The 24,514-nt window shown below is 39.2% G+C and overlaps 1 protein-coding gene across 1 annotated transcript in view; it reads left to right on the top strand.

Annotated features, from left to right (window-relative positions):
• The window catches only part of cdh5 (cadherin 5), a 98,239-nt gene that overhangs the window by 49,096 nt on the left and 24,629 nt on the right, over window positions 1-24,514 (top strand). The window contains exons 9-11 of the mRNA XM_061911356.1: window positions 3,524-3,657; window positions 10,154-10,263; window positions 13,093-13,195. Of these exons, the coding sequence (XP_061767340.1) occupies window positions 3,524-3,657; window positions 10,154-10,263; window positions 13,093-13,195 (347 nt within the window). The remainder of the gene's footprint in view (window positions 1-3,523; window positions 3,658-10,153; window positions 10,264-13,092; window positions 13,196-24,514) is intronic.

Below are 24,514 nucleotides of genomic sequence, written 5' to 3'. Positions count from 1 at the left end.
GTATCTTTTGAAGAAAAGACAGCTCCTATGACCATACTTGCCAACCTTGAGACCTCCGAATTCAGGAGATGGGGGCGGGGTTTGCTGGTGGGGTGTATAACGTAGCGTCCTGGAAGAGTTAGTGCTGCAAGGGGTTCTGGGTATTTGTTCTGTTGTGTTTATGTTGTGTTACGGTGCGGATGTTCTCCCAAAATGTGTTTGTCATTCTTGTGTGGTGTGGGTTCACAGTGTGGCGCATATTTGTAACAGTGCTAAAGTTGTTTATACGGCCACCCTCAGTGTGACCTTTATGGCTGTTGACCAAGTCTGCCTTACATTCGCTTGTGTTTGTGAAAAGCCGTAGATATTATGTGACTGGGTCGGCACGCAAAGATATATTGGCGCTCTGTACTCCTCCATACAACCGTGTACACAGCAGCATTTTATAAAGTCATAAAATTTACTTTTTGGAACTGATAATTTCCAATATTACATTTTAAAGCATTTATCGGCCGATAATATCGGGAGTCCGATGTCATCGGACATCTCTACTTTTTACTTGTGTCTTTTGAAGAAAAGACAGCTCCTCTGACCATACTTGCCAACCTTGAGACCTCCGAATTCGGGAGATGGGGACGGGGTTTGCTAGTGGGGTGTATATCGTAGCGTCCCGGATGAGTTAGTGCTGCAATGGGGTCAGGGTATTTGTTCTGTTGTGTTACGATGCGGATGTTCTCCCGAAATGTGTTTGTCATTCCACAGTGTGGCGCATATTTGTAACAGTGTTAAAGTTATATTGGGCAAAAAAGGTCTCTTTTTTTTTTTTCTGCCAAGAAAAGTGCACTTGTTATTAGTGAGAATATACCTATTTTCAGGTATTTTTGGGTTCATTGAGGATAGCTAATTTTACTTGTTTTGGAAAGTCTTGACAAGCCACATGTTTTTGTTCTATTGGCAGATAGTTTTGCTTAGTTTGGGGGTCGGCAGCCTGCGGCTCTGGAGCTTCTTCAAAAATATATGACAAAATGGAAAAAGATAAGGGTAAAAAATACAAAAAATATAATTTTTGCTGTAATATGGTTTCTGTAGGCGGACAAACATGACACAAACCTCCCTAATTGTTATAAAGCACACTATTTACATTAAACATGCTTCACTAATTCGAGTATTTGGCAACTTTCTACGACTTTCTAGTAGTGTTTCATGCCACTTCTTTTTCTGCCTCATTTTCTCCACCAAACTTTTAACGTTGTGCATAAATGCACAAAGGTGAGTTTTGTTGATGTTATTGACTTATGTGGAGTGCTAATCAGACATATTTGGTCACTGCAAGCTAATCGATGCTAACATTCTATTTAGGATAGCTATATGTACATATTGCATCATTATGCCTCATTTGTTGGTATATTTGAGCTCATTTAGTTTCCTTTAAAGGCCTACTGAAATGAGGTTTTCTTATTTAAACGGGGATAGCAGGCCCATTCTATGTGTCATACTTGATCATTTCGCGATATTGCCATATTTTTGCTGAAAGGATTTAGTAGAGAACATCGACGATAAAGTTCACAACTTTTGGTCGCTAATAAAAAAGCCTTGCCTGTACCGGAAGTAGCAGACGATTTGCGCGGGACATCCCTGGTTGTAGAGCTCCTCACATCCTCACATTGTTTACAATCATGGCCACCAGCAGCGAGAGCAATTCGGACCGAGAAAGCGACTTTTTCCCATTAATTTGAGCGAGGATGAAAGATTTGTGGATGAGGATAGTGAGAGTGAAGGACTAGAAAAAAGAAAAAAAAGACAGGGCAGTGGGAGCGATTCAGATGTTATTAGACACATTTACTAGGATAATTCTGGAAAATCCCTTATCTGCTTATTGTGTTACTAGTGTTTTAGTGAGATTATATAGTCGTACCTGAAAGTCGGAGGGGTGTGGCCACGGGTGTGGTGACCGCCAGTGTCTCTGAGGGATGCCACGTTTCTTAACGAGGCGAAGCGAAGGCACCTGGTCGGGCCGGGCTGAGCTTTTATTTCCCCTCCTCCACGGTGGGAGCATCCTACGTTCGGGGGCGGCCGGTCGGAAGAGGCAAGAGAGTCCGCAGCTGCTTCTTTGACAGGTGCACAAGGAACGGCGCAAGCTCCGCTCATGTCTACGGTAAGAGCCGACTTATTACCACAATTTTCTCATCGAAACCTGCCGGTTGACATGTGGTAGAGAACCATGTTCGCTTGACCGCTATGTTCCATAATAAAGCTTCACCTTGGGGAATGTAAACAAGGAAACACCGGCTGTGTTTGTGTTGCTAAAGGCAGCCGCTATACACCGCTTCCCACCTACGTCTTTCTTCTTTGACGACTCCATTATTAATTGAACAAATTGCAAAAGATTCAGCAACACACATGTCCAGAATACTGTGTAATTATGCGATTAAAGCAGACGACTTAAAGCTGGGATTGGGCTGGAACAAAATGCCCGCTACAATCCGTGACGTCACGCGACGTTTTCAACAGGATACTTCACGCAAAATTTAAAATTGCAATTTAGTCAACTAAAAAGGCCGTATTGGCCTGTGTTGCAATGTTAATATTTCATCATTGATATATAAACTATCAGACTGCGTGGTCGGTAGTAGTGGGTTTCAGTAGGCCTTTAAGTCCTCTTAATTCAATTTATATCTCATGACACACTATCTGTATGTAATATGGCTTTTAATTTTTTGCGGCTCCGGACAGATTTGTTTTTGTATTTTTGGACCAACATGGCTCTTTCAACATTTTAGGTTGCCGACCCCTGGCTTAGTTCAAATAAAATACCCCTCATTTTTGTATTTTTTTGTTCTTGTCTTTGAACACTGACTTTTTGCAGTGTTCCTACTCCTTTTAACGAAACCTGTAATGACTGGTTGCCATAGTAATGCCGGGTTTGTCCCTCCGTGAATGCGTCGACAAGTACACAGCAATGGTAAGTTTAAATGATTTATTAAACTTAACAAAAGCAGGCTACGTACAAAAAGACTGGAGCTAACAGACAAAATAAACCAAGGGCGCTAGCATAAAAGCTAGGAATAGAAAACAGAAAAACTAAGACTGGCACGAAGGCACACAAAAAGGAAAAACAATTCATCAGCGTGAGAGCTGGAATAAAACAAAGGATTAGCGTGAAAAGCTAGCGAGAATATACGTACGTGAAGTCAGTCGATACTTGTTGCTCAGAGGAAAATTTATGAACCCAGACTGAACAAAGAAAAGAGGAAGGCTTGTATAGGGAGAAATCAAGGAGAACCAGGTGTGTGTCGAAAACGAGGAGCAGGTGAAATCAATGTGTAACCAAGGTGACTGACAAAACAGGAAGTAAGCTGGTCAGATGGAGAATGAGACAATGGAACAATAAACAATATGTGAAGATCCGAGTAACGGATCGCAACAAAACCACTGGAAATACGTGATGTGTCACGTTGTATTTGTATCATACGCACCTTCGAAATAAAGTGAAAGCAACCCCCCAAAAAATAAAATTTAAAAAACCTACTCTCTCCGTCCTCAGATACGCCATCCTGGACAAGGACTGTCCGCTCGCTATCAACCCAATCACAGGGCAGCTGTCCACCCTGAGGACTCTGGACCGTGAGCTGCAGGCCACACACATGTTCCAAGTTAAAGCCCAAGAGGAGCCAAGCGGTGCGTCACACACACACACATACACACACACACACACACACACACGCACACACACACACACACACGCACACACACACATATAGTTATTAATCCCTTTCAAAACAATAGATCCTCACAGGCAAATGGAATCCATGTGTGGGATAACGTGCACACAGGGAGAGAGCTGCCGAGGCCAAACACACCATTTGCTCTCTGGAACAATCTGCTCCTCTCACATGTGGCAAAAAAAACAGCACGGCTTCTATTAAGAATTTTTTTTTTTAACTTCCCCCGCCAACACCTTGCCAACACACCTGGCCGACGCGCGGTGAGAGCTTGGAACAGGCGGTAAAATCCAATTAGAGGCGCTCTTTCTTCGCCTCCCGAGCAAACTACGTATTTTTAGACCGACCCCGAGATCTGTTTCAAGGTTTGCCAGCGAAACACAATCGTCCACGAGGTTCCCTCCGTCAAGATAGTCATGACGTTCAACGGCAGCCGGGAGACGTCGGGAACATGTCGTGTGATAGACAAACTCGCAAATAGAAACCTTTTGTCCGTTGACCTTAATCAGCTCAGCCGTGACGGAAACGTGCAGTTGTGGAGCGGCTTTAAAAACGCCAAGCTGAAGCTATGTATGGTAGGGGAGGGAATAGAATAAAGGTACATAAACTAAACAAGTGAGGACGTCTTTGTGGCATCCTTATTTTAAACCGCGTTGTCTTTCCACCTGGCACCGCCACGGACGCCTGCGGGCGACCGGCTAGAAAAAAAACCATATTTTTTTTAGGGTCGTCGTAGTTAACGAGATAAGAACACGTATTTATAAATTTCAATAACGCATGAAAAAGTGCGTCCTTTTTTTTGACTGCTTAGTGATGAGCCACAATCGGGAAAATAGCGAGCAAAAATGGACAAAAGGTACCATTTAGACTATTTTTCGCCTGGTATCACCACGGACACCTGCAGGCAACCGACTGGAAAAAAAAAAAAATTTTTTAGGGCTGTCAAAGTTAACGCGATAACTATAAATTTAAAAAACGCATTAAAAAAGTGTATTTTTTTTTCAACCCTTGGCTTCAGTTCACTACTAAGTCATGAGCCACAAGCGGGAAAATAGCGAGCAGAAATGGACAAAGGGTACAAGTTAGACTGTTTTTTGCCAGGTATCACCACAGACACCTGCGGGCAAACGTCTAAAAAATATATATATATATATATTGACCCCAAAGGGGAATAAGCGGTAGAAAATTGATGGATGGATATACATTTTTTTAGGGCTGTCAAAGTTACCGCCATAACACTTGAACTATAAATTTCAATAACGCATAAGCCATGAGCAACAATCAGGAAAAATAGTGAGCAGAAATGGACAAAAGGTACAAGTTAGACTGTTTTTTGCCTGGTATCACCATGGACGCCTGCGGGCAACCAGTTAGAAATAAAAAACATTTTTTTAGGGCTGTCAAAGTTAACGTGATAACAACGCGTTAAATATAAATTTCAATAACGCATGAAAAAATGTGTCCTTTTTTTTTTTTACCATTGGCTGCAGTTCACTGCTTAGTGATGAGCCACAAGCGGGAAAATAGTGAGCGGGAATGGACAAAAGGTACAAGTTAGACTGTTTTTCACCTGGTATCGCCACAGACACCTGCAAGCAACGGGCTAGAAAAAAAGAAATATATATTTTTTTAGGGCTGTCAAAGTTAACACGATAACTATAAATTTCAAAAACGCATAAAAAATGCGCCTTTTTTTAACCCTTGGCTTCAGTTCACTACTAAGTCATGAGCCACAAGCGGGAAAATAGCGAGCAGAAATGGACAAAGGGTAAAAATTAGACTGTTTTTCGCCTGGTATCACCACGGACACCTGCGGGCAACCGACTGGAAAAAAAAATAATATTTTTTTACGGCTATCAATGTTAACGAGATAACGCGTGAAATATCAATTTCAATAACGCATAAAAAAACGCGTCCTTTATTTTATTCTTGGCTGCAGTTCACTACTTAGTGATGATCCACAAGCGGGAAAATAGCGAGCAGATATGGACAAAAGGTACAAGTTAGACTGTTTTTCGCCTGGTATCACCACAAATGCCTGCGAGCGACCGGCTAGAAAAAAAAACAATTTTTTTTTATAGTGCTGTCAAAGTTAACGTGATAACAACACGTTAACTATAAATTTCAATAACGCATGAAAAAATGTGTCCTTTTTTTTACCATTGGCTGCAGTTCACTGCCTAGTGATGAGCGACAAGCGGGAAAATAGCGAGCAGAAATGGACAAAAGGTACAAGTTAGACTGTTTTTCACCTGGTATCGCCACAGACACCTGCAAGCAACGGGCTAGAAAAAAAGAAATATATATTTTTTTAGGGCTGTCAAAGTTAACACGATAACTATAAATTTCAAAAACGCATAAAAAATGCGCCTTTTTTTAACCCTTGGCTTCAGTTCACTACTAAGTCATGAGCCACAAGCGGGAAAATAGCGAGCAGAAATGGACAAAGGGTAAAAATTAGACTGTTTTTCGCCTGGTATCACCACGGACACCTGCGGGCAACCGACTGGAAAAAAAAATAATATTTTTTTACGGCTATCAATGTTAACGAGATAACAACGCGTGAAATATCAATTTCAATAACGCATAAAAAAACGCGTCCTTTATTTTATTCTTGGCTGCAGTTCACTACTTAGTGATGATCCACAAGCGGGAAAATAGCGAGCAGATATGGACAAAAGGTACAAGTTAGACTGTTTTTCGCCTGGTATCACCACAAATGCCTGCGAGCGACCGGCTAGAAAAAAAAACAATTTTTTTTCATAGTGCTGTCAAAGTTAACGTGATAACAACACGTTAACTATAAATTTCAATAACGCATGAAAAAATGTGTCCTTTTTTTTACCATTGGCTGCAGTTCACTGCTTAGTGATGAGCGACAAGCGGGAAAATAGCGAGCAGAAATGGACAAAAGGTACAAGTTAGACTGTTTTTCACCTGGTATCGCCACAGACACCTGCAAGCAACGGGCTAGAAAAAAAGAAATATATATTTTTTTAGGGCTGTCAAAGTTAACACGATAACTATAAATTTCAAAAACGCATAAAAAATGCGCCTTTTTTTAACCCTTGGCTTCAGTTCACTACTAAGTCATGAGCCACAAGCGGGAAAATAGCGAGCAGAAATGGACAAAGGGTAAAAATTAGACTGTTTTTCGCCTGGTATCACCACGGACACCTGCGGGCAACCGACTGGAAAAAAAAATAATATTTTTTTACGGCTATCAATGTTAACGAGATAACAACGCGTGAAATATCAATTTCAATAACGCATAAAAAAACGCGTCCTTTATTTTATTCTTGGCTGCAGTTCACTACTTAGTGATGATCCACAAGCGGGAAAATAGCGAGCAGATATGGACAAAAGGTACAAGTTAGACTGTTTTTCGCCTGGTATCACCACAAATGCCTGCGAGCGACCGGCTAGAAAAAAAAACAATTTTTTTTCATAGTGCTGTCAAAGTTAACGTGATAACAACACGTTAACTATAAATTTCAATAACGCATGAAAAAATGTGTCCTTTTTTTTACCATTGGCTGCAGTTCACTGCTTAGTGATGAGCGACAAGCGGGAAAATAGCGAGCAGAAATGGACAAAAGGTACAAGTTAGACTGTTTTTCGCCTCGGAATGACATCGGACGCCTGCGGGCGACCAGCTAGAAAAAACTAAAAATATAATTTTTGGGGGCTGTCAAAGTTAACACGATAACGCCTTGATTATACATTTTAATAACACAAAAAATGTTTAGGGCTTTCAAAGTTAATGAGATAACAATGTGTTAACTATAAATTTTAATAAAGCATAAAAAATGTGTCCTTTTTTCACCCTTGGCTACAGTTCTGTTAAGTGAAGAGCCACAAGCGGGAAAAAAGCGAGCAGAAATGGACAAAAGGTACAAGTTAGACTGTTTTTCGCCAGGTATCACCACAGACACCTGCGGGCAACCGTCTAAAATATATATATATATATATATATATATATATATATATATATATATATATATATATTGACCCCAAAGGCGAATAAGCGGTAGAAAATTGATGGATGGATATACATTTTTTTAGGGCTGTCAAAGTTACCGCCATAACACGTTAACTGTAAATTTCAATAACGCAAAAGCCATGAGCAACAATCAGGAAAAATTGTGAGCAGAAATGGACAAAAGGTACAAGTTAGACTGTTTTTTGCCTGGTATCACCATGGACGCCTGCGGGCAACCTGTTAGAAATAAAAAAAACATTTTTTTAGGGCTGTCAAAGTTAACTTGATAACAACGCGTTAAATATAAATTTCAATAACGCATGAAAAAATGTGTCCTTTTTTTTTTTTTACCATTGGCTGCAGTTCACTGCTTAGTGATGAGCCACAAGCGGGAAAATAGCGAGCGGGAATGGACAAAAGGTACAAGTTAGACTGTTTTTTGCCTGGTATCGCCACAGACACCTGCAAGCGACCGGCTAGAAAAAAAGAAATATATATTTTTTAGGGCTGTCAAAGTTAACACGATAACTATAAATTTCAAAAACGCATAAAAAATGCGCCTTTTTTTAACCCTTGGCTTCAGTTCAATACTAAGTCATGAGCCACAAGCAGGAAAATAGCGAGCAGAAATGGACAAAGGGTACAAATTAGACTGTTTTTCGCCTGGTATCACCACGGACACCTGCGGGCAACCGACTGGAAAAAAAAAAAAAACGAGACAACAATGCGTTAACTATAAATTTCAATAAAGCATAAAAAATGCTTCTTTTTTTACCCTTGGCTACAGTTCTGTTAAGTGATGAGCCACAAGCGGGAAAACAGCGAGCAGAAATAGACAAAAGGTACAAGTTAGACTGTTTTTCACCTTTTATCGCCACAGATGCCTAAGTTGGACTGTTTTTCACCTTTTATCGCCACAGATGCCTGCGAGCGACCGGCTAGAAAAAAAAAAGTACTTCTTTTTAGTGCTGTCAAAGTTATCGTGATAATATCGCGCTAACTATAAATTTCAATAAAAAATGTGTCCTTTTTTTTCACCCTTGGCTGCAGTTATGTTAAGTGATGAGCCACAAGCGGGAAAACAGCGAGCAGAAATAGACAAAAGGTACAAGTTAGACTGTTTTTCACCTTTAATCGCCACGGATGCCTGCGAGCGACCGGCTAGAAAAAAATCCTAATTTTTTTTAGGGCTGTCAAAGTTATCGTGATAACAACGCGCTAACTATACATTTCAATAACGCATAAAAAAAATGCGTCCTTTTTTTTTACCCTTGGCTGCAGTTCACTACTAAGTGATGAGCCCCAAGCGGGAAAATAGCGAACAGAAATGGACAAAAGGCACAAGTTAGACTGTTTTACGCCTGGTATCGTGACCGGCTAGACAAAAAACAAACTATATTTTAGGGCTGTCAGTGTTAGCGCGATAACAAGTTAATTATAAATTTCAATAACGCATAAAAAATGTGTCCTTTTTTTTTTTTTACCCTTGGCTGCAGTTCACGACTAAGTCATGAGCCCCAAGCGGGAAAATAGCGAGCAGAAATGGACAAAAAGTACAAGTTAGACTTTTTTTCACCGTGAGACGACATCACTGCAGCAAACGCCTGCTACCCACTTCCTTCAGAGGTGGGCGGTGCTTCAATTCCGTGTTTACATTACGGTTTAAGTGCTGAGATAACATACCATTCAGATTGTTACTATGACTGCTTTAGTAAGATGCCATAAAAGTTTGACAGAAATGAAAGACGGTAAACAGGAAGTCGAAACATGTCAAGCCGACATTAAAACACTTTCTCAAACCACCTTCAAAATAAAATCACTACGCTATACATCCGGTTTAAATACATTAACTAAATAAAAAATGTGTTACATTACGATCAGGCTTGGTCGAAGATGTTTTGTAATGTAATCTGTGATATTTCCACCTGAAAAAAATGGAAGTACACCTTTTGAGGATGTTTTTTTCTGGCTGGCTGAAATATTATTTTATAACATTTTCTGGTCCAGTCCTCAATTATAGAACGATTAGCTGGCTGAATATTACATTTTTATTCATAGATAGAATAATAATAATAGGATAAAACATTGCCATGCAGAAATATAATGACCATTAACTTGTACCACATTTAATGTACAGAATATCAAAAGTATTTATTCAGATAGAAATATCACGTATTACAATACCAAACGTCTTTGAAAATAAAAGCATGATCGTAACAATCCACATTTTTGCGCAAAACTTGTATCTAAACCCACATTTCCCCCAAGGATCAATAAAGTATATCAATCTAAACGCGGTGTAGCTCCTTCTCTGGATGCAAGTGCACCTACAGCAGGAATTCAACTTCTGTTTTCCTACAATTAATTTGGAGTTAACTATGGACAAAATGTGCTCACGATCAAATATTTCATTTTGTTTTTTTCCAAACAACACGCTGCACGCCGAGTGATTGTCCGTTGCTGATTGCAGGGTTGGAGTCGTTCGTCAGAGTGAAGATCGTGGTGGACGACGTCAACGATAACAAGCCCGAACTGGCCGTGGACGAGATCTTTGTCTGCGAGAACGACGCCGCAAAGACCGTATGTTTGTGGAACATGTCGCTTCTTACACACACACTACTACAAGTAATATGAGAAAGTACACACACACTACTACAAGTAATACGAGAAAGTACACACACATTACTACAAGTAGAACGAGAAAGTACACACACTACTACAAGTAATACGAGAAACTTCACACACACTACTACAAGTAATACGAGAAAGTACACACACAGTACTACAAGTAATATGAGAAAGTACACACACACTACTACAAGTAGTATGAGGAAGTACACACACACTACTACAAATAGTACGAGAAAGTACTTACACACAGTAGTACAAGTAGTACGAGGAAGTACAAAGACACTACTACAAGTAATAGGAGAAAGTACACACACTACAACAAGTAGTATGAGGAAGAATACACACTACTACAAGTAATATGAGGAAGTACACACACTACTACAAGTAGTATGAGAACGTACACACACTACTACAAGTAGTATGAGGAAGTACACACACTACTACAAGTAGTATGAGGAAGTACACACACTACTACAAGTAGTATGAGGAAGTACACACACTACTACAAGAAGTATGAGGAAGTACACACACTACTACAAGTAGTATGAGAACGTACACACACTACTACAAGTAGTATGAGGAAGTACACACACTACTACAAGTAATATGAGGAAGTACACACACTACTACAAGTAGTATGAGAACGTACACACACACACACACACTATTACAACTAGTATGAGAAAGTACACACCCACTACTACAAGTAGTATGAGAAAGTACACACACACTAGTAAAAGTAGTATGAGAAAGTACACACCCACTACTACAAGTAGTATGAGAAAGTACACACACACTAGTAAAAGTAGTATGAGAAAGTACACACACACTAGTACAAGAAATAAGAGAAAGTACACACACACTACTACAAGTAGTACGAGAAAGTACACACCCACTACTGTAAGAAGTATGAGGAAGTACACACACATTACAACAAGTAGTATGAGAAAGTACACACGCACTAGTACAAGAAATAAGAGAAAGTACACACACACACTAGTACAAGTAGTATGAGAAAGTACACACATACACTAATACAAGTAGTATGAGAAAGTACACACACACACTACTACAAGTAGTATGAGAAAATACACACGCACACGAGGACAAGTAGTATGAGAAAGTACACACACACTAGTACAAGTAGTATGAGAAAGTACACACACACACACTAGTACAAGTAGTATGAGAAAGTACACACACACAGTACTACAAGTAGTATGAGAAAGTACACACAAACACTAGTACAAGTAGTATGAGAAAGTACACACACATTACAACAAGTAGTATGAGAAAGTACACACACAGAGTACTACAAGTAGTATGAGAACGTACACACACACTAGTACAAGTAGTATGAGAACGTACACACAAACACTAGTACAAATAGTATGAGAAAGTACACACACATTACAACAAGTAGTATGAGAAAGTACACACACACTAGTACAAGTAGTATGAGAACGTACACACAAACACTAGTACAAATAGTATGAGAAAGTACACACACATTACAACAAGTAGTATGAGAAAGTACACACACACTACTACAAGTAGTATGAGAAAGTACACACAACCATGAGTACAAGTAGTATGAGAAAGTACACACACACACACTAGTACAAGTAGTATGAGAAAGTACACACACGAGTACAAGTAGTATGAGAAAGTACACACACACACGAGTACAAGTAGTGTGAGAAAGTACACACACACTAGTACAAGTAGTATGAGAAAGTACACACACACACTAGTACAAGTAGTATGAGAAAGTACACACAACTATGAGTACAAGTAGTATGAGAAAGTACACACACACACACTAGTACAAGTAGTATGAGAAAGTACAAACACATTAGTACAAGTAGTATGAGAAAGTACACACACACACACGAGTACAAGTAGTATGAGAAAGTACACACACACACAAGTACAAGTAGTATGAGAAAGTACACACACACTAGTACAAGTAGTATGAGAAAGTACACACACACTAGTACAAGTAGTATGAGAAAGTACACACACACTAGTACAAGTAGTATGACAAAGTACACACACACACGAGTACAAATAGTATGAGAAAGTACACACACACTAGTACAAGTAGTATGACAAAGTACACACACACACGAGTACAAGTAGTATGAGAAAGTACACACACACGAGTAAAAGTAGTATGAGAAAGTACACACACACACGAGTAGTAGTATGACAAAGTACACACACACACGAGTAACAGTAGTATGAGAAAGTACACACACATACGAGTACAAGTAGTATGAGAAAGTACACACACACACGAGTACAAGTAGTATGAGAAAGTACACACACACGAGTACAAGTAGTATGAGAAAGTACACACACACTAGTACAAGTAGTATGAGAAAGTACACACACACGAGTACAAGTAGTATGAGAAAGTACACACACACTAGTACAAGTAGTATGAGAAAGTACACACACACTAGTACAAGTAGTATGAGAAAGTACACACACACTAGTACAAGTAGTATGAGAAAGTACACACACACTAGTACAAGTAGTATGAGAAAGTACACACACACTAGTACAAGTAGTATGAGAAAGTACACACACACACACACACGAGTGCAAGTAGTAGAAGGAGAAGAAAGACTTACTCCATCAAGTACTAAAACACGTTGTGCTCGTTAATCACATTCCTCTCTTCAATCCAAATGCAATCATTGTAAGGTTTATGAGGTCCGTAGTTGGGCATCAAACATGGATCCCCCACATGAATGTACAATGCTCCGTCAGGTGATCGGAACGCTGCGAGCCACGGACAAAGACGACCAGCCGGCCTCCTTCACCTTCTCTCTGGCAAGTCCCAGCTCCAACTTCTCCATCAGAGACTTCGGCAGTAAGTCCTCTCCTTCTTCCTTTCCTTCCTCTTCTAAACATGCCATCGGCCGCTGCCCCTTGTTGCTAGGCAACCGCGGCAACTCGATTTTATTTTTTATTCATGGCGCCGCTCGTTTTAAGTTGAAACCGTTCAAACTTCTGAAAAAGGCGCGGCGGCGAGGGATTTGGAGGCTGTCTGGGCTGCTGGGAGTTGTTTGCGGTTCTCAGCTGCAAATATTGGACTTAATGAGGACAGGACTGTGCCTGTCAGTCTTTATGGACTTTTAAAAACAACCACAGGAAAGGGACAAGCGGTAGGAAATGGATGGATGGAATGAAGAAAAGTTCTAAAGGATGGATCACTCAGTGCACTTCCTCCCTTTTTTTTGCACCATGACTGGGGAAGGTTGTTTGGATTGGGTCATATAATTAAATTATGTGCATTGTAGACAACCACTAGTCACTATCTTGTTACTGTTGTTGGCCACCATATGGGGGTCACTGCTGCATTTGTTTCCCCTACATTATGACTAGGGAAGGTTGTTTGTATTTTTTCATGTAAGTAAATGCTGTGCATTATAAACAACCACTGGTCACTATGTTGTAGCTGTGTTTGACCACCAGATGGGGTCACTGCAGTATTTTATTTTGCACCATGACTAGGGAAGGTTGTTTGCATTGGTTCATATATTTAAATGCTTTGCATCATAGACAAACACTAGTCACTATCTTGTTACTGTTGTTGGCCACCAGATGGGGTCACTGCAATATATATATTTTTTTTCTTTTTTTTCCCCCTGCAATATGACTAAGGTATGTTGTTTGCATTGGGTCATGTAATTAAATGCTGGGCATTGTGTGTAGTCACTATGTTGTTACTGTTGTTGGGGCGGTATAGCTCGGTTGGTAGAGCGGCCGTGTCAACAACTTGAGGGTTGCAGGTTCGATCCCCGCTTCCACCATCCTAGTCACTGCTGTTGTGTTCTTGGGCAAGACACTTTACCCACCTGCTCCCAGTGCCACCCACACTGGTTTAAATGATCTTAGATATTGGGTTTCACTATGTAAAGCGCTTTGAGTCACTAGAGAAAAAGCGCTTTATAAATATAATTCACTTCACTTCACTTGTTGGCCACCTGATGAGGGTCACTGCAGCATATATATATATATATATATATATATTTTTTTTTTTTTTTGTGCAGCATGATTAGGGAATGTTGTTTGGATTGGTTCATTCAATTCAATGCTGTGCATCGTAGACAACCACTATTCACTATCTTATTACTGTTGTTGGCCACCATAGGGGGTCACTGCAGCATTTTTTTTTCCTACAACATGACTGCGGCATTTTTTTTCCTGCACTATGACTAGGGAAGTTTGTTTGGATTGGTTCATATAATTAAATGCTGTGCATCATAGACAATCACTAGTCACTATCTTGTTACTGTTGTTGGCCACAAGATGGGATCACTGCAACATATATATTTATTTATCTTCCTGCAATATGACTAGGGAAGTTTGTTTGGATTGGGTCGTATAAGTAAATGCTGTGCATATGCATATATATATATATATATATATATATATATATATATATATATATATATATATATATATATATATATATATATGTATATATATATATATTTATATAATGGATTTTATTTGTAAAAAAAAAACATTTTACGTTGAGCAAACAACCTCAACGTGCCACAGTGTAAAAAATAGTAATAATAATTATAATAAAAAAAATATAATAAAAATAAATAAAATATAAAACCAGAAACAGTCCAATAGCTAGAACCAGCTATATTCCTTACAACATGACTAGGAAATGTTGTTTGGGTTTGGTCATATAAGTCAATGCTGTGCATTATAAACAATTACTACTCACTATCTTGTTGCTGTTGTTTGCCACCAGATGGGGTCACTGCAGCATATACAGTGTAAAAAAAAAAAGTTTCTCAGTTGGAACATTAAATATCTTGTATTTGCAGTCTATTCAATTGAATATAAGTTGAAAAGGATTTGCAAATTATTGTATTCTGTTTTTATTTACCAATTACACAACGTGCCGACTTCACTGTTTTTTGGGGTTTTGTACAAAATGTATCCAAAGCATTCCATTTTTTCTGAATGTAGCCCCCACTACAAAAACTTTGGACAATGTGTAAAAGGGAGGGTTTTATGTACATATATTTTATCATACTTCCTACTTGAGCCTGTTGAGTAATTTAAGCAGTGCTGCCATCTAGCTGGAGGCTTGTGTAGCGTTCAAGAACACCAAAAAAGAGGCAATTACTGGAAGTCCATTTGCTCCTGATTCTTTATGTTTGACAAGCAGCGCTCCAGTATGTTGTGTCCACATCAGCGTCTAACCGTCTTACGTCATATCTCTGACTCTGGACACAAAAAACGTCTTTTGATCACAGAACAATCCCGTCCAAAAAAAAAAAAAGAAGATGAAAGACGAAGGAAAAGCGTTCCCAGAGTGTTCTCATCAAATATTAAAGGTGTGAAGAGATGAAAGCATGAAACATTCAGGTGAAGTGTTGCCGAAGTCAAAGCTGAAATAACACGGCACGTTCCAGAAAGATAAACAGGAAGGGGAAAGAAAAAAAAGGCGGCCTCATCCATTTCCCGCGCGCCGGTGCCCGCGGGCGCTGACACGCCGAGCTGATGACGCAGGGAAGACAGATGAGCACGATTTGGAGGAGAAGATGAGAGCAGGCTGGAGGGAACAAGGGAGACTCGTACGAAACAAGAATCACCTTTTGGTCGACCTCCGCCAAGGCCGATGTCGGAGGAATATTCAGGAGAACGCCAGAAGAAGATAAAACACAAAGAATATTAACTACCTGGACTCCTATCATTATCCACAATGTCATGAGGTACGGGTATACCGGCACTAGTAAAAAAACGCAATACCAAGGAATCCTAAACGGTACTATACCGGCTCTGAAAAGTACCAGTTCCCCCCTTTTTAAAATTTAGAGAGAGAGAGAAGATAATTTATATTTGTATAGCGCTTTTCTCTAGTGACTCGAAGCGCTTTACATAGTGAAACCCAATATCAAAGTTACATTAAAACCAGTGTGGGTGGCACTGGAAGCAGGTGGGTAAAGTGTCTTGCCCAAGGACACAACGGCAGTGACTAGGATGGTGAAAGCGGGAATCGAACCTGGATCCCTCAAGTTGCTGGCATGGCCGCTCTACCAACTGAGCTATTTACCGTATTTCCTTGAATTGCCGCCGGGTATGTAGTATGCGCCTGCTTAGCATTACCGCCGGCTCAGGATTAACGCCGGGTCGAACTCGTTTCGCAAAATATGATTTTCATTAGCGCATATGTAGAATTTCCGCCGGGTCAAACACGTTTCGCCAAATAATTAGCATATGCCTAGAATTTCCACCGGGTCAAACTCGTCACGTCACGAGTGACACTTCACATGTCATAATTTTCAAAATGGAGGAGGCTAATTTCAATCATTTAAAATCGCATAAAGGGAAGAAGATTAAGAGCTATTCAGTAGGATTCCAGGTCCAAGCTATTGAATATACTAAAAAGAACAGTAAGCAGCTATGTTTTATTCATATACCGTAGCTGCGTGTGTCAAAAATTACTCATTAAATGACTCCCGCCTCCTGGTGGTGGAGGGCGTTAGTGATCCTTTTAGCGACTACTCAGCTGCAGAAGAAGTGACAACAAGCAGCAAGAGTGAGCAGCATGTGTTTATTTTTTCCTCTTGCTCGCACTTTTAACATGGAGGATTACATATCTAAAATAAAACAATTTTCTAAACTGGACTTTCAATCGAAGCAGGAGGTAATAAAGGAAGATCTCCATCGAGACAGAGAGACCTTTAAAACTGAAGAAAGATAAGGAAGACTTCTATAAACAAGTTATCGATGCTTTTGATCAGAAGGAGCTGCGCATGGACTTCATTTATAAGTAAAGGTAAGACCATCATAAAGTTTTTTTTATTTACTGTGCTTTTCATGATGGTATCCTTACATCACACTCAAATTTTTAAGCGCAGCCCAAAATTTACCGCATGCCTTTGGTAGGTGCGGGAGTGAGAAGACGTTTTAAAATAATTAGCGCATACTTGCCTTTACCGCATGCCTTTGCTAAATGCCGGACTGAGAAGAGGTTTTAAAATAATTATCGCCCCGGCGGCAATTCAAGGAAATGCGGTAAGTTTCTGTTTCAATTCATACTGATTAGTTAAAATGTTCCCATCTGATTATTTAAGACAGCCTCCTAAAAAGGGGATCCTACTACTAAACAGGGCTGACTGAGGATGACTGGTGGATACACTCCAGTCCTGCGGGGGGCAGTAAGGAGTATTGCATGGTCCATGCACACAGAAGAGCCTTTTTAGGAGAGAATAAAGGTTTTTTTTAGATTTACTACTCAGTTATTCTTCTTTGACCAATGGAGGCTACTAGTTTGCTACAAAGTTGAGTGGACATATCCATGTTAACTTCGAGGGGGGCACAAAATATGGGTTCAAATTAGGATCAAAAAATTTGAAAGACGTATATATATATATATATATATATATATATATATATATATATATATATATATATATATATATATATATATATATATATATATATATATATATATATATATATATATATATATACATATATATATATATATATATATGTATATATATATATATATATACATATATATATATATATATATATATATACATATATATATATATATATATATATATTTACACATATATATATGATATTACTGTTTGTTTTATCGATTAGGAATATATTAAGAATCGCAATTTAGAAATGATTTTTTAATGCACTCCTACTGATGATGAATGCTTTAAAAAATAATAATAATGAAAACATTTATTTTTATAATTATTATGATACATTATCTTTTTGAAAAAAAAAAAAAAAAAATTAAAAAAAATAAAATAAATATATATATGTATGTATGTACGTATGTGTGTATATATGTATATATATATGTATGTATGTACATATGTATGTATATATATATATATATATATATACTGTATATATATATATATTTATATAGATATATATATAGATATATATATATCTATATATATATATATATATACATATATATATATATATATATATGTATATATATATATATATATATATATATATATATATATATATAAAACAACCAACTCAGGTTTTAAAATAAAGAAACACAAACAATACGACATTTCCACACATCCATCATTTTCCTGATGATACAGGAATCTGGTGGCAGTTGCTATTCTTCACAAATTTACATGGAAGCGCTAAAGAGGCAATTTAGAAATGTTGTGTTCGGTACTCCCGAAATATAAAATTATATATCTTTGGTATTAAAATTAAAATTTTTACGGGCCACAAAAAAATTATTATATATATTTTTTATTGATTTTTGAAAATAACAATCACTATTTGGATGTTGTCCTTTTTTATGCACTCCTACTGATGATGAATGCTTTAAAATAATATAAAAATAATAATAATTATGCTATAAAATAGGGGTCGGCAACACACAGCTCCGGAGCCCCATGCGGCTCTTTAGCACCGCCCTAGTGGCTCTCTGGAGCTTTTTCAAAAATGTATCAAAAATGGAAATGATGCGGGGAAAAAAATATATTTTTCGTTTTAATTTGGTTTCTGTAGGAGGACAAACTTGACACAAACCTCCCTAATTGCTACAAAGCACACTGTTTGTATTAAACATGCTTCACTGATTAGAGTATTTGGCGAGCATCGTTTTGTCCTACTAATTTTGGCGGTCCTTGAACTCACCCTAGTTTGTTTACATGCATAACTTCCTCTGACTTTCTAAGACGTGTTTTATGCCACTTCTTTTTCTCTCATATCGTCCACCAAACTTATAATGTTGCGCATGAATGCACAAAGGTGAGTTTTATTGATGTTTTTGACTTATGTGGAGTGTGCTAATCAGACATATTTGGTCACTGCATGACTGTAAGCTAATTGATGCTAACATGCTATTTAGGCTAGCTATATGTACATATTGCATCATTATGCCTCATTTTTAGTTATATTTGAGCTCATTTAGTTTCCTTTAAGTCCTCATAATTCAATTTATATCTCATGACACACTCTGTATGTAATATGGCTTTTAATTTTTTGCAGCTCCAGACAGATTTGTTTTTGTATTTTTGGTCCAATATGGCTCTTTCAACATTTTGGGTTGCCGACCCCTGCTATAGAATACGTATTAGTTCAATAGAACGTTACATATAACAACCCCTCACACAGTTTTTTTTTAAATAAATAAAAAAATACAACATTTCCATCCATCATTTTAGGAAAGTCAAGATGGTGCAGATGATGGAAGGGGGTGGGGGGTGTAGAAATGGACACGAGGGAGTGGAGCAACATCTTGACAAGTGCACAGAGTCACAACTTCCACACCTAAAACTCCACGTGAAAGCATCACTTCACACTTAGTCGACACACGAGCACGCAGCCCGAGTTGCAAAGTGACATCCAGTAAAATATTCATGCAGACCAAGTCGGTTTTCAGCGCCGGTCCCCGGGCAGAGTCGGCCCCGAATAACACCCCCCCCACCCAAACCCCGTCCTCACTTGGCGTTAGCGGCGGACGGACGCGGCGGAGACGATGGAGACGGCGACGGCCTTGTGAGGAGAGCGGCTAATGAGAATCTGAGAGACGGCAGGAGATAGCGTGACGATCCAGCGAGACAACTAAGACGGTCTCGTCAAACAAAGACGGAGATCAAGGAGCGGATTTCATCTTTTATTGAGTTCCTGAAGACGTCATGTCGACGCACTTTCAACATCACTCTTCCACCCTTCTCTTTGTTCCATGCGGCGCCGTCTCAGCGACTGACACTTTTCGCTCTGATCATTTAGTCGCAAATCAAAACTCAGCATTACGCAAGCCAACCCGTTTAAGTTGACGCTGACTGATGTCGACAACCGCTCATGTTGACAAAACCAAGACAAGACGTGGCTTGCAGGTTTATTAGAGCTGGGGTCCCCAACCTTTTTCCCCACCAGGGACCCGTTTCTTGTGGATTATTTCCTCATGTGACAGATAAAATCAGCAAAAAAAGGAGCATGAAAAATCAACTCACCATAACGCTGAAGCGAAGAGATGGCCCTTGGTTTCTCCACCATAGGACGGGGGCCTAGTGAGCGCCCCCTAGAATGTAATACATCTGTTTTTTCAGCTGTGGTCCGCATAGGCCGCAGCGGTAATTAGTTGTAATACACTTTTCCACCACTTGTGGCAGTAATGACGATATAAAACATACAGAAGAAGTCTAGCGCTAATGTCACAGAGAAATTTATTTAGCGCAAAAATTATGACTAATAAGTTCAATTTTCGATTGCACTTGAATTTTATTGACAGTTTAGTTAAGAAACATATTAAAGTATGCATTATTTTCACGTGTGACAGATAAAAAAAGCCAAAAAATTAGCATGAAAAATCAACTCACCATAACGCTGAAGCGAAGAGATGGCCCTTGGTTTCTCCCCCATAGGGCGCCCCCTAAAATGTATCCCACCTGTTTTTTCAGCTGTGGTCCGCATAGGCCGCAGTGCTACTTAGTTGTAAGACACTTTTCCACTACTTGAGGTAGTAATGAGGATATAAAACAAACAGAAGAAGTCTGGCGCAGATGTTAGAGAAATTTCTTTCGCGCAAAAATTATGACTAAATTTATGATGTTTAATTTTCGATTGCGCTTGAATTTTTTTGACAGTTTAGTTAAGAAACAAATTAATGTATGCATTATTTTCACATGTGACAGATAAAAGCAGCAAAAAAAATAAGCATGAAAAATCAACTCACCATAACGCTGAAGCGAAGAGATGGCCCTTGGCTTCTCCACCATAGTGAGCGCCCCCTAGAATGTAATACATCTGTTTTTTCAGCTCTGGTCCGCACAGGCCTCAGCAGTACTTAGTTGCAGTTACACTTTACCACCACTTGTGGCAGCAATGAGGATATAAAACAATCAGAAGAAGTCTGGCGCTAATGTCACAGAGAAATTTCTTTACCACCAAAAATTAAGACTAAATTTGTGATGTTCAATTTTGGATTGCACTTGAATTTTCTGGACAGTTTAGTTAAGAAACATATTAAAGTATGCATTATTTTCACGTGTGACAGATAAGAACAGCCAAAAAAATGAGCATGAAAAATCAACTCACCATAATGCTGACGCGAAGAGATGGCCCTTGGTTTCTCCACCATAGGGCTGGGGCCTAGTGAGCGCCCCCTAGAATGTAACACATCTGTTTTTTTCAGCTGTGGTCCGCATAGGCCGCAGCGGTACTTAGTTGCAATACACTTTTCCACCACTTGTGGCAGTAATGAGGATATAAAACAAACAGAAGAAGTCTGGCTTAATGTCACAGATAAATGTCTTAAGCGCAAAAATTATGACAAAATTTGTGAAGTTGAATTTTCACTTGCACTTGAATTTTTTGGACAGTTTAGTTAAGAAACGTATTCATGTATGTGTCAAGTACTAAGTCGTATGACTCTTGGGCATTCGGCTGCAAGATGGGCTAAGAAAGTTGGGCATGGTAATGTTATCATGCTAGCATGCTAACAGTTAGCATTTGTCAAGTACCGAGTTTTATGATTCTTAGGCGTTTGGCTGCAAAATTGGCCAAAAAGTTAGCATTATAAGGTTAGCTTACTAACAGTTAAAATGCATCAAGTACCAAGTTATATGACTATAAAGCGTATGCATGTAAAATTTGCTTTAAAAAAAAAAGTTAGCATGTGTCAAGTGCCGAGTTATATGACCCTTAGGCATTCGGCTGCAAAATTTGCACAAAAAAAATTTGCCTGATAAGGTTACCAAGCTAACAGTTAAAATATAAGAAGTTATATGACAATGAAGCGTATGCATGTAAAATGTGTTAAAAAAAAAAAAGTTAGCATGGTAAGAGTTACCATCTGTCAAGTACTAAGTTGCATGACTTAGAGGCGTTTCACTGCAAAACTGACTAAAAAAGCTGCCATGATAAATGGCCTAGTGAGCGTGCCCTAGAATGCAATATATCCTTTTTTTCAGCTGTGGTCTGCATAGGCCGCAGCGGTACTTAGTTGCAATACACTTTTCCACCACTTGTGGCAGTAATGACGTTATAAAACAAACAGAAGAAGTCTGGCTGTTTGATTGGTATATTGCCAAAAAGTATTTGGCCACCTGCCTTGACTCACATATGAACTTGAAGTTCCTAACCCATAGGGTTCAAAATGATGTCGGTCCACCTTTTGCAGCTATTACAGCTTCAACTCTTCTGAGAAAGGCTGTCCACAAGGTTGCGGAATGTGCTTATAGGAATTTTCCACCATTCTTCCAAAAGGGCATTGGTGAGATCACACAGAGACTGTCGAGAAGGCCTGGCTCTCAGTCTCCGTTCTATTTCATCCCAATGGTGTTCTATCAGGTTCAGGTCAGGACTCTGTGCAGGCTAGTCAAGTTCATGCACACCAGACTCTGAAGAGGAAGGGGCCCCCTCCAAACTATTCCCACAAGGTTGGGAGCATGGAATTGTCCAATATGTTTCGGTATACTGGAGCATTCAAAGTTCCTTTCACTGGAACTAAGGAGCCAAGCCCAACTCTTGAAAAACAACCCCACACCATAATTCCTCCCCCACCAAAGGTCTAACTCGGCACAATGCAGTACAAATTTTACCGTTGGAAACCACTGAGCTCCTGAGAGCGGCCCATTCTTTCAAAGTCTCCATGCCTAAGTGCTTGATTTTATAGACAAGTGATTAGGACACCTGGTTATCATCCTTTGGATGGGTGGCCAAATACTTTTGGCAATATAGTATGTGTTTAAATGTCAACACAACAGTAGAACTGCATGTTTCTAAGAGTCCGAATAAGTCGAGAGTAAACACCATGCAGAGTCTTTCCTGCCATTGTTGGCTTGGGGACTTCCTCAAGGGACCGTACATTGTGGAAAAAGCCGGAAACTTGCCCGCTGGACGTTTGACGAATGACTTCATTGTTGGATTTGGTTGTTTTCTTTTGAAAGGTCCCATGTTGCCGATTTTAAGTAGGTCTTAAGATGTGTGTTGATTGTCAGTTCAGCCCTACGGTTTTGTGTGGCTGTAGCCCTAACGCCAATGAGCTGGGTTTGTGCGTGTGGGTCTCCCAAATAGCGCTATTGTTTACTTTATCCGCTTGTCCAGTGGAATAGACACACACATATCACACACAACAAGGTAACACAAGGGAGTAAGTACAACTGGAGGACACAAACATTAGATAAACTAGCATCGCAATGTGAGCTACATGCTAACATCGCACACTTTACGCTAGCGAGCGTATTGTTGGCAGGTTTTTAAAACCCCGTTTCCATGAGTTGGGAAATTGTAATATATGTAAATATAAATGGAATACAATGATTTGCAAATAATTTTCAACCCATATTCAGTTGAATGCACTATAAAACCAAGATATTTGATTTTCAAACTCATAAACTTTATTTTTTTTTGCAAATAATAACTAACTTAGAATTTCATGGCTGCAACACTTGCCAAAGTAGTTGGGAAAGGGCATGTTCACCACTGTGTTACATCACCTTTTCTTTTAACAACACTCAATAAACCTTTGGGAACTGAATAAACTAATTGTTGAAGCTTTGAGAGTGGAATTCTTTCCCATTCTTGTTTTATGTCGAGCTTCAGTCGTTCAACAGTCCGGGGTCTCCGCTGTCGTATTTTACGCTTCATAATGCGCCACACATTTTCAAAGGGAGACAGGTCTGGACTGCAGGCGGGCCAGGAAAGTACCCGCACTCTTTTACTACGAAACCACACTGTTGTAACACGTGGCATTGTCTTGCTGAAATAAGCAGGGGCGTCCATGATAACGTTGCTTGGATGACAACATATGTTGTTCCAAAACCTGTATGGACCATTCAGCATTAATAGTGCCTTCACAGATGTGTAAGTTACCACCCATGCCTTGGGTACTAATACACCCTCATAACATCACAGATGCTGGCTTTTGAACTCTGCGCCTATAACAATCCGGATGATTATTTTCCTCTTTGTTCCGGAGGACACCACATCCACAGTTTCCAAATATAATTTGAAATGTGTACTCATCCGACCACAGAACACTTTTCCACTTTACTTCAGTCCATCTTAGATGAGCTCGGGCCCAGCGAAGCTAGCGGCGTGCCTTAGTGTTGTTGATAAATGGCTTTTGCTTTGCATAGTAGTTTTAACTTGCACTTACAGATGTATCGACCAACTGTAGGTACTGACAGTGGTTTTATGAAGT

This window comes from Nerophis ophidion, linkage group LG09 (assembly GCF_033978795.1).
Source record: "Nerophis ophidion isolate RoL-2023_Sa linkage group LG09, RoL_Noph_v1.0, whole genome shotgun sequence".
NCBI classification, from domain to species: domain Eukaryota; kingdom Metazoa; phylum Chordata; class Actinopteri; order Syngnathiformes; family Syngnathidae; genus Nerophis; species Nerophis ophidion.
This window is presented reverse-complemented; position numbering and strand designations above follow the sequence as displayed.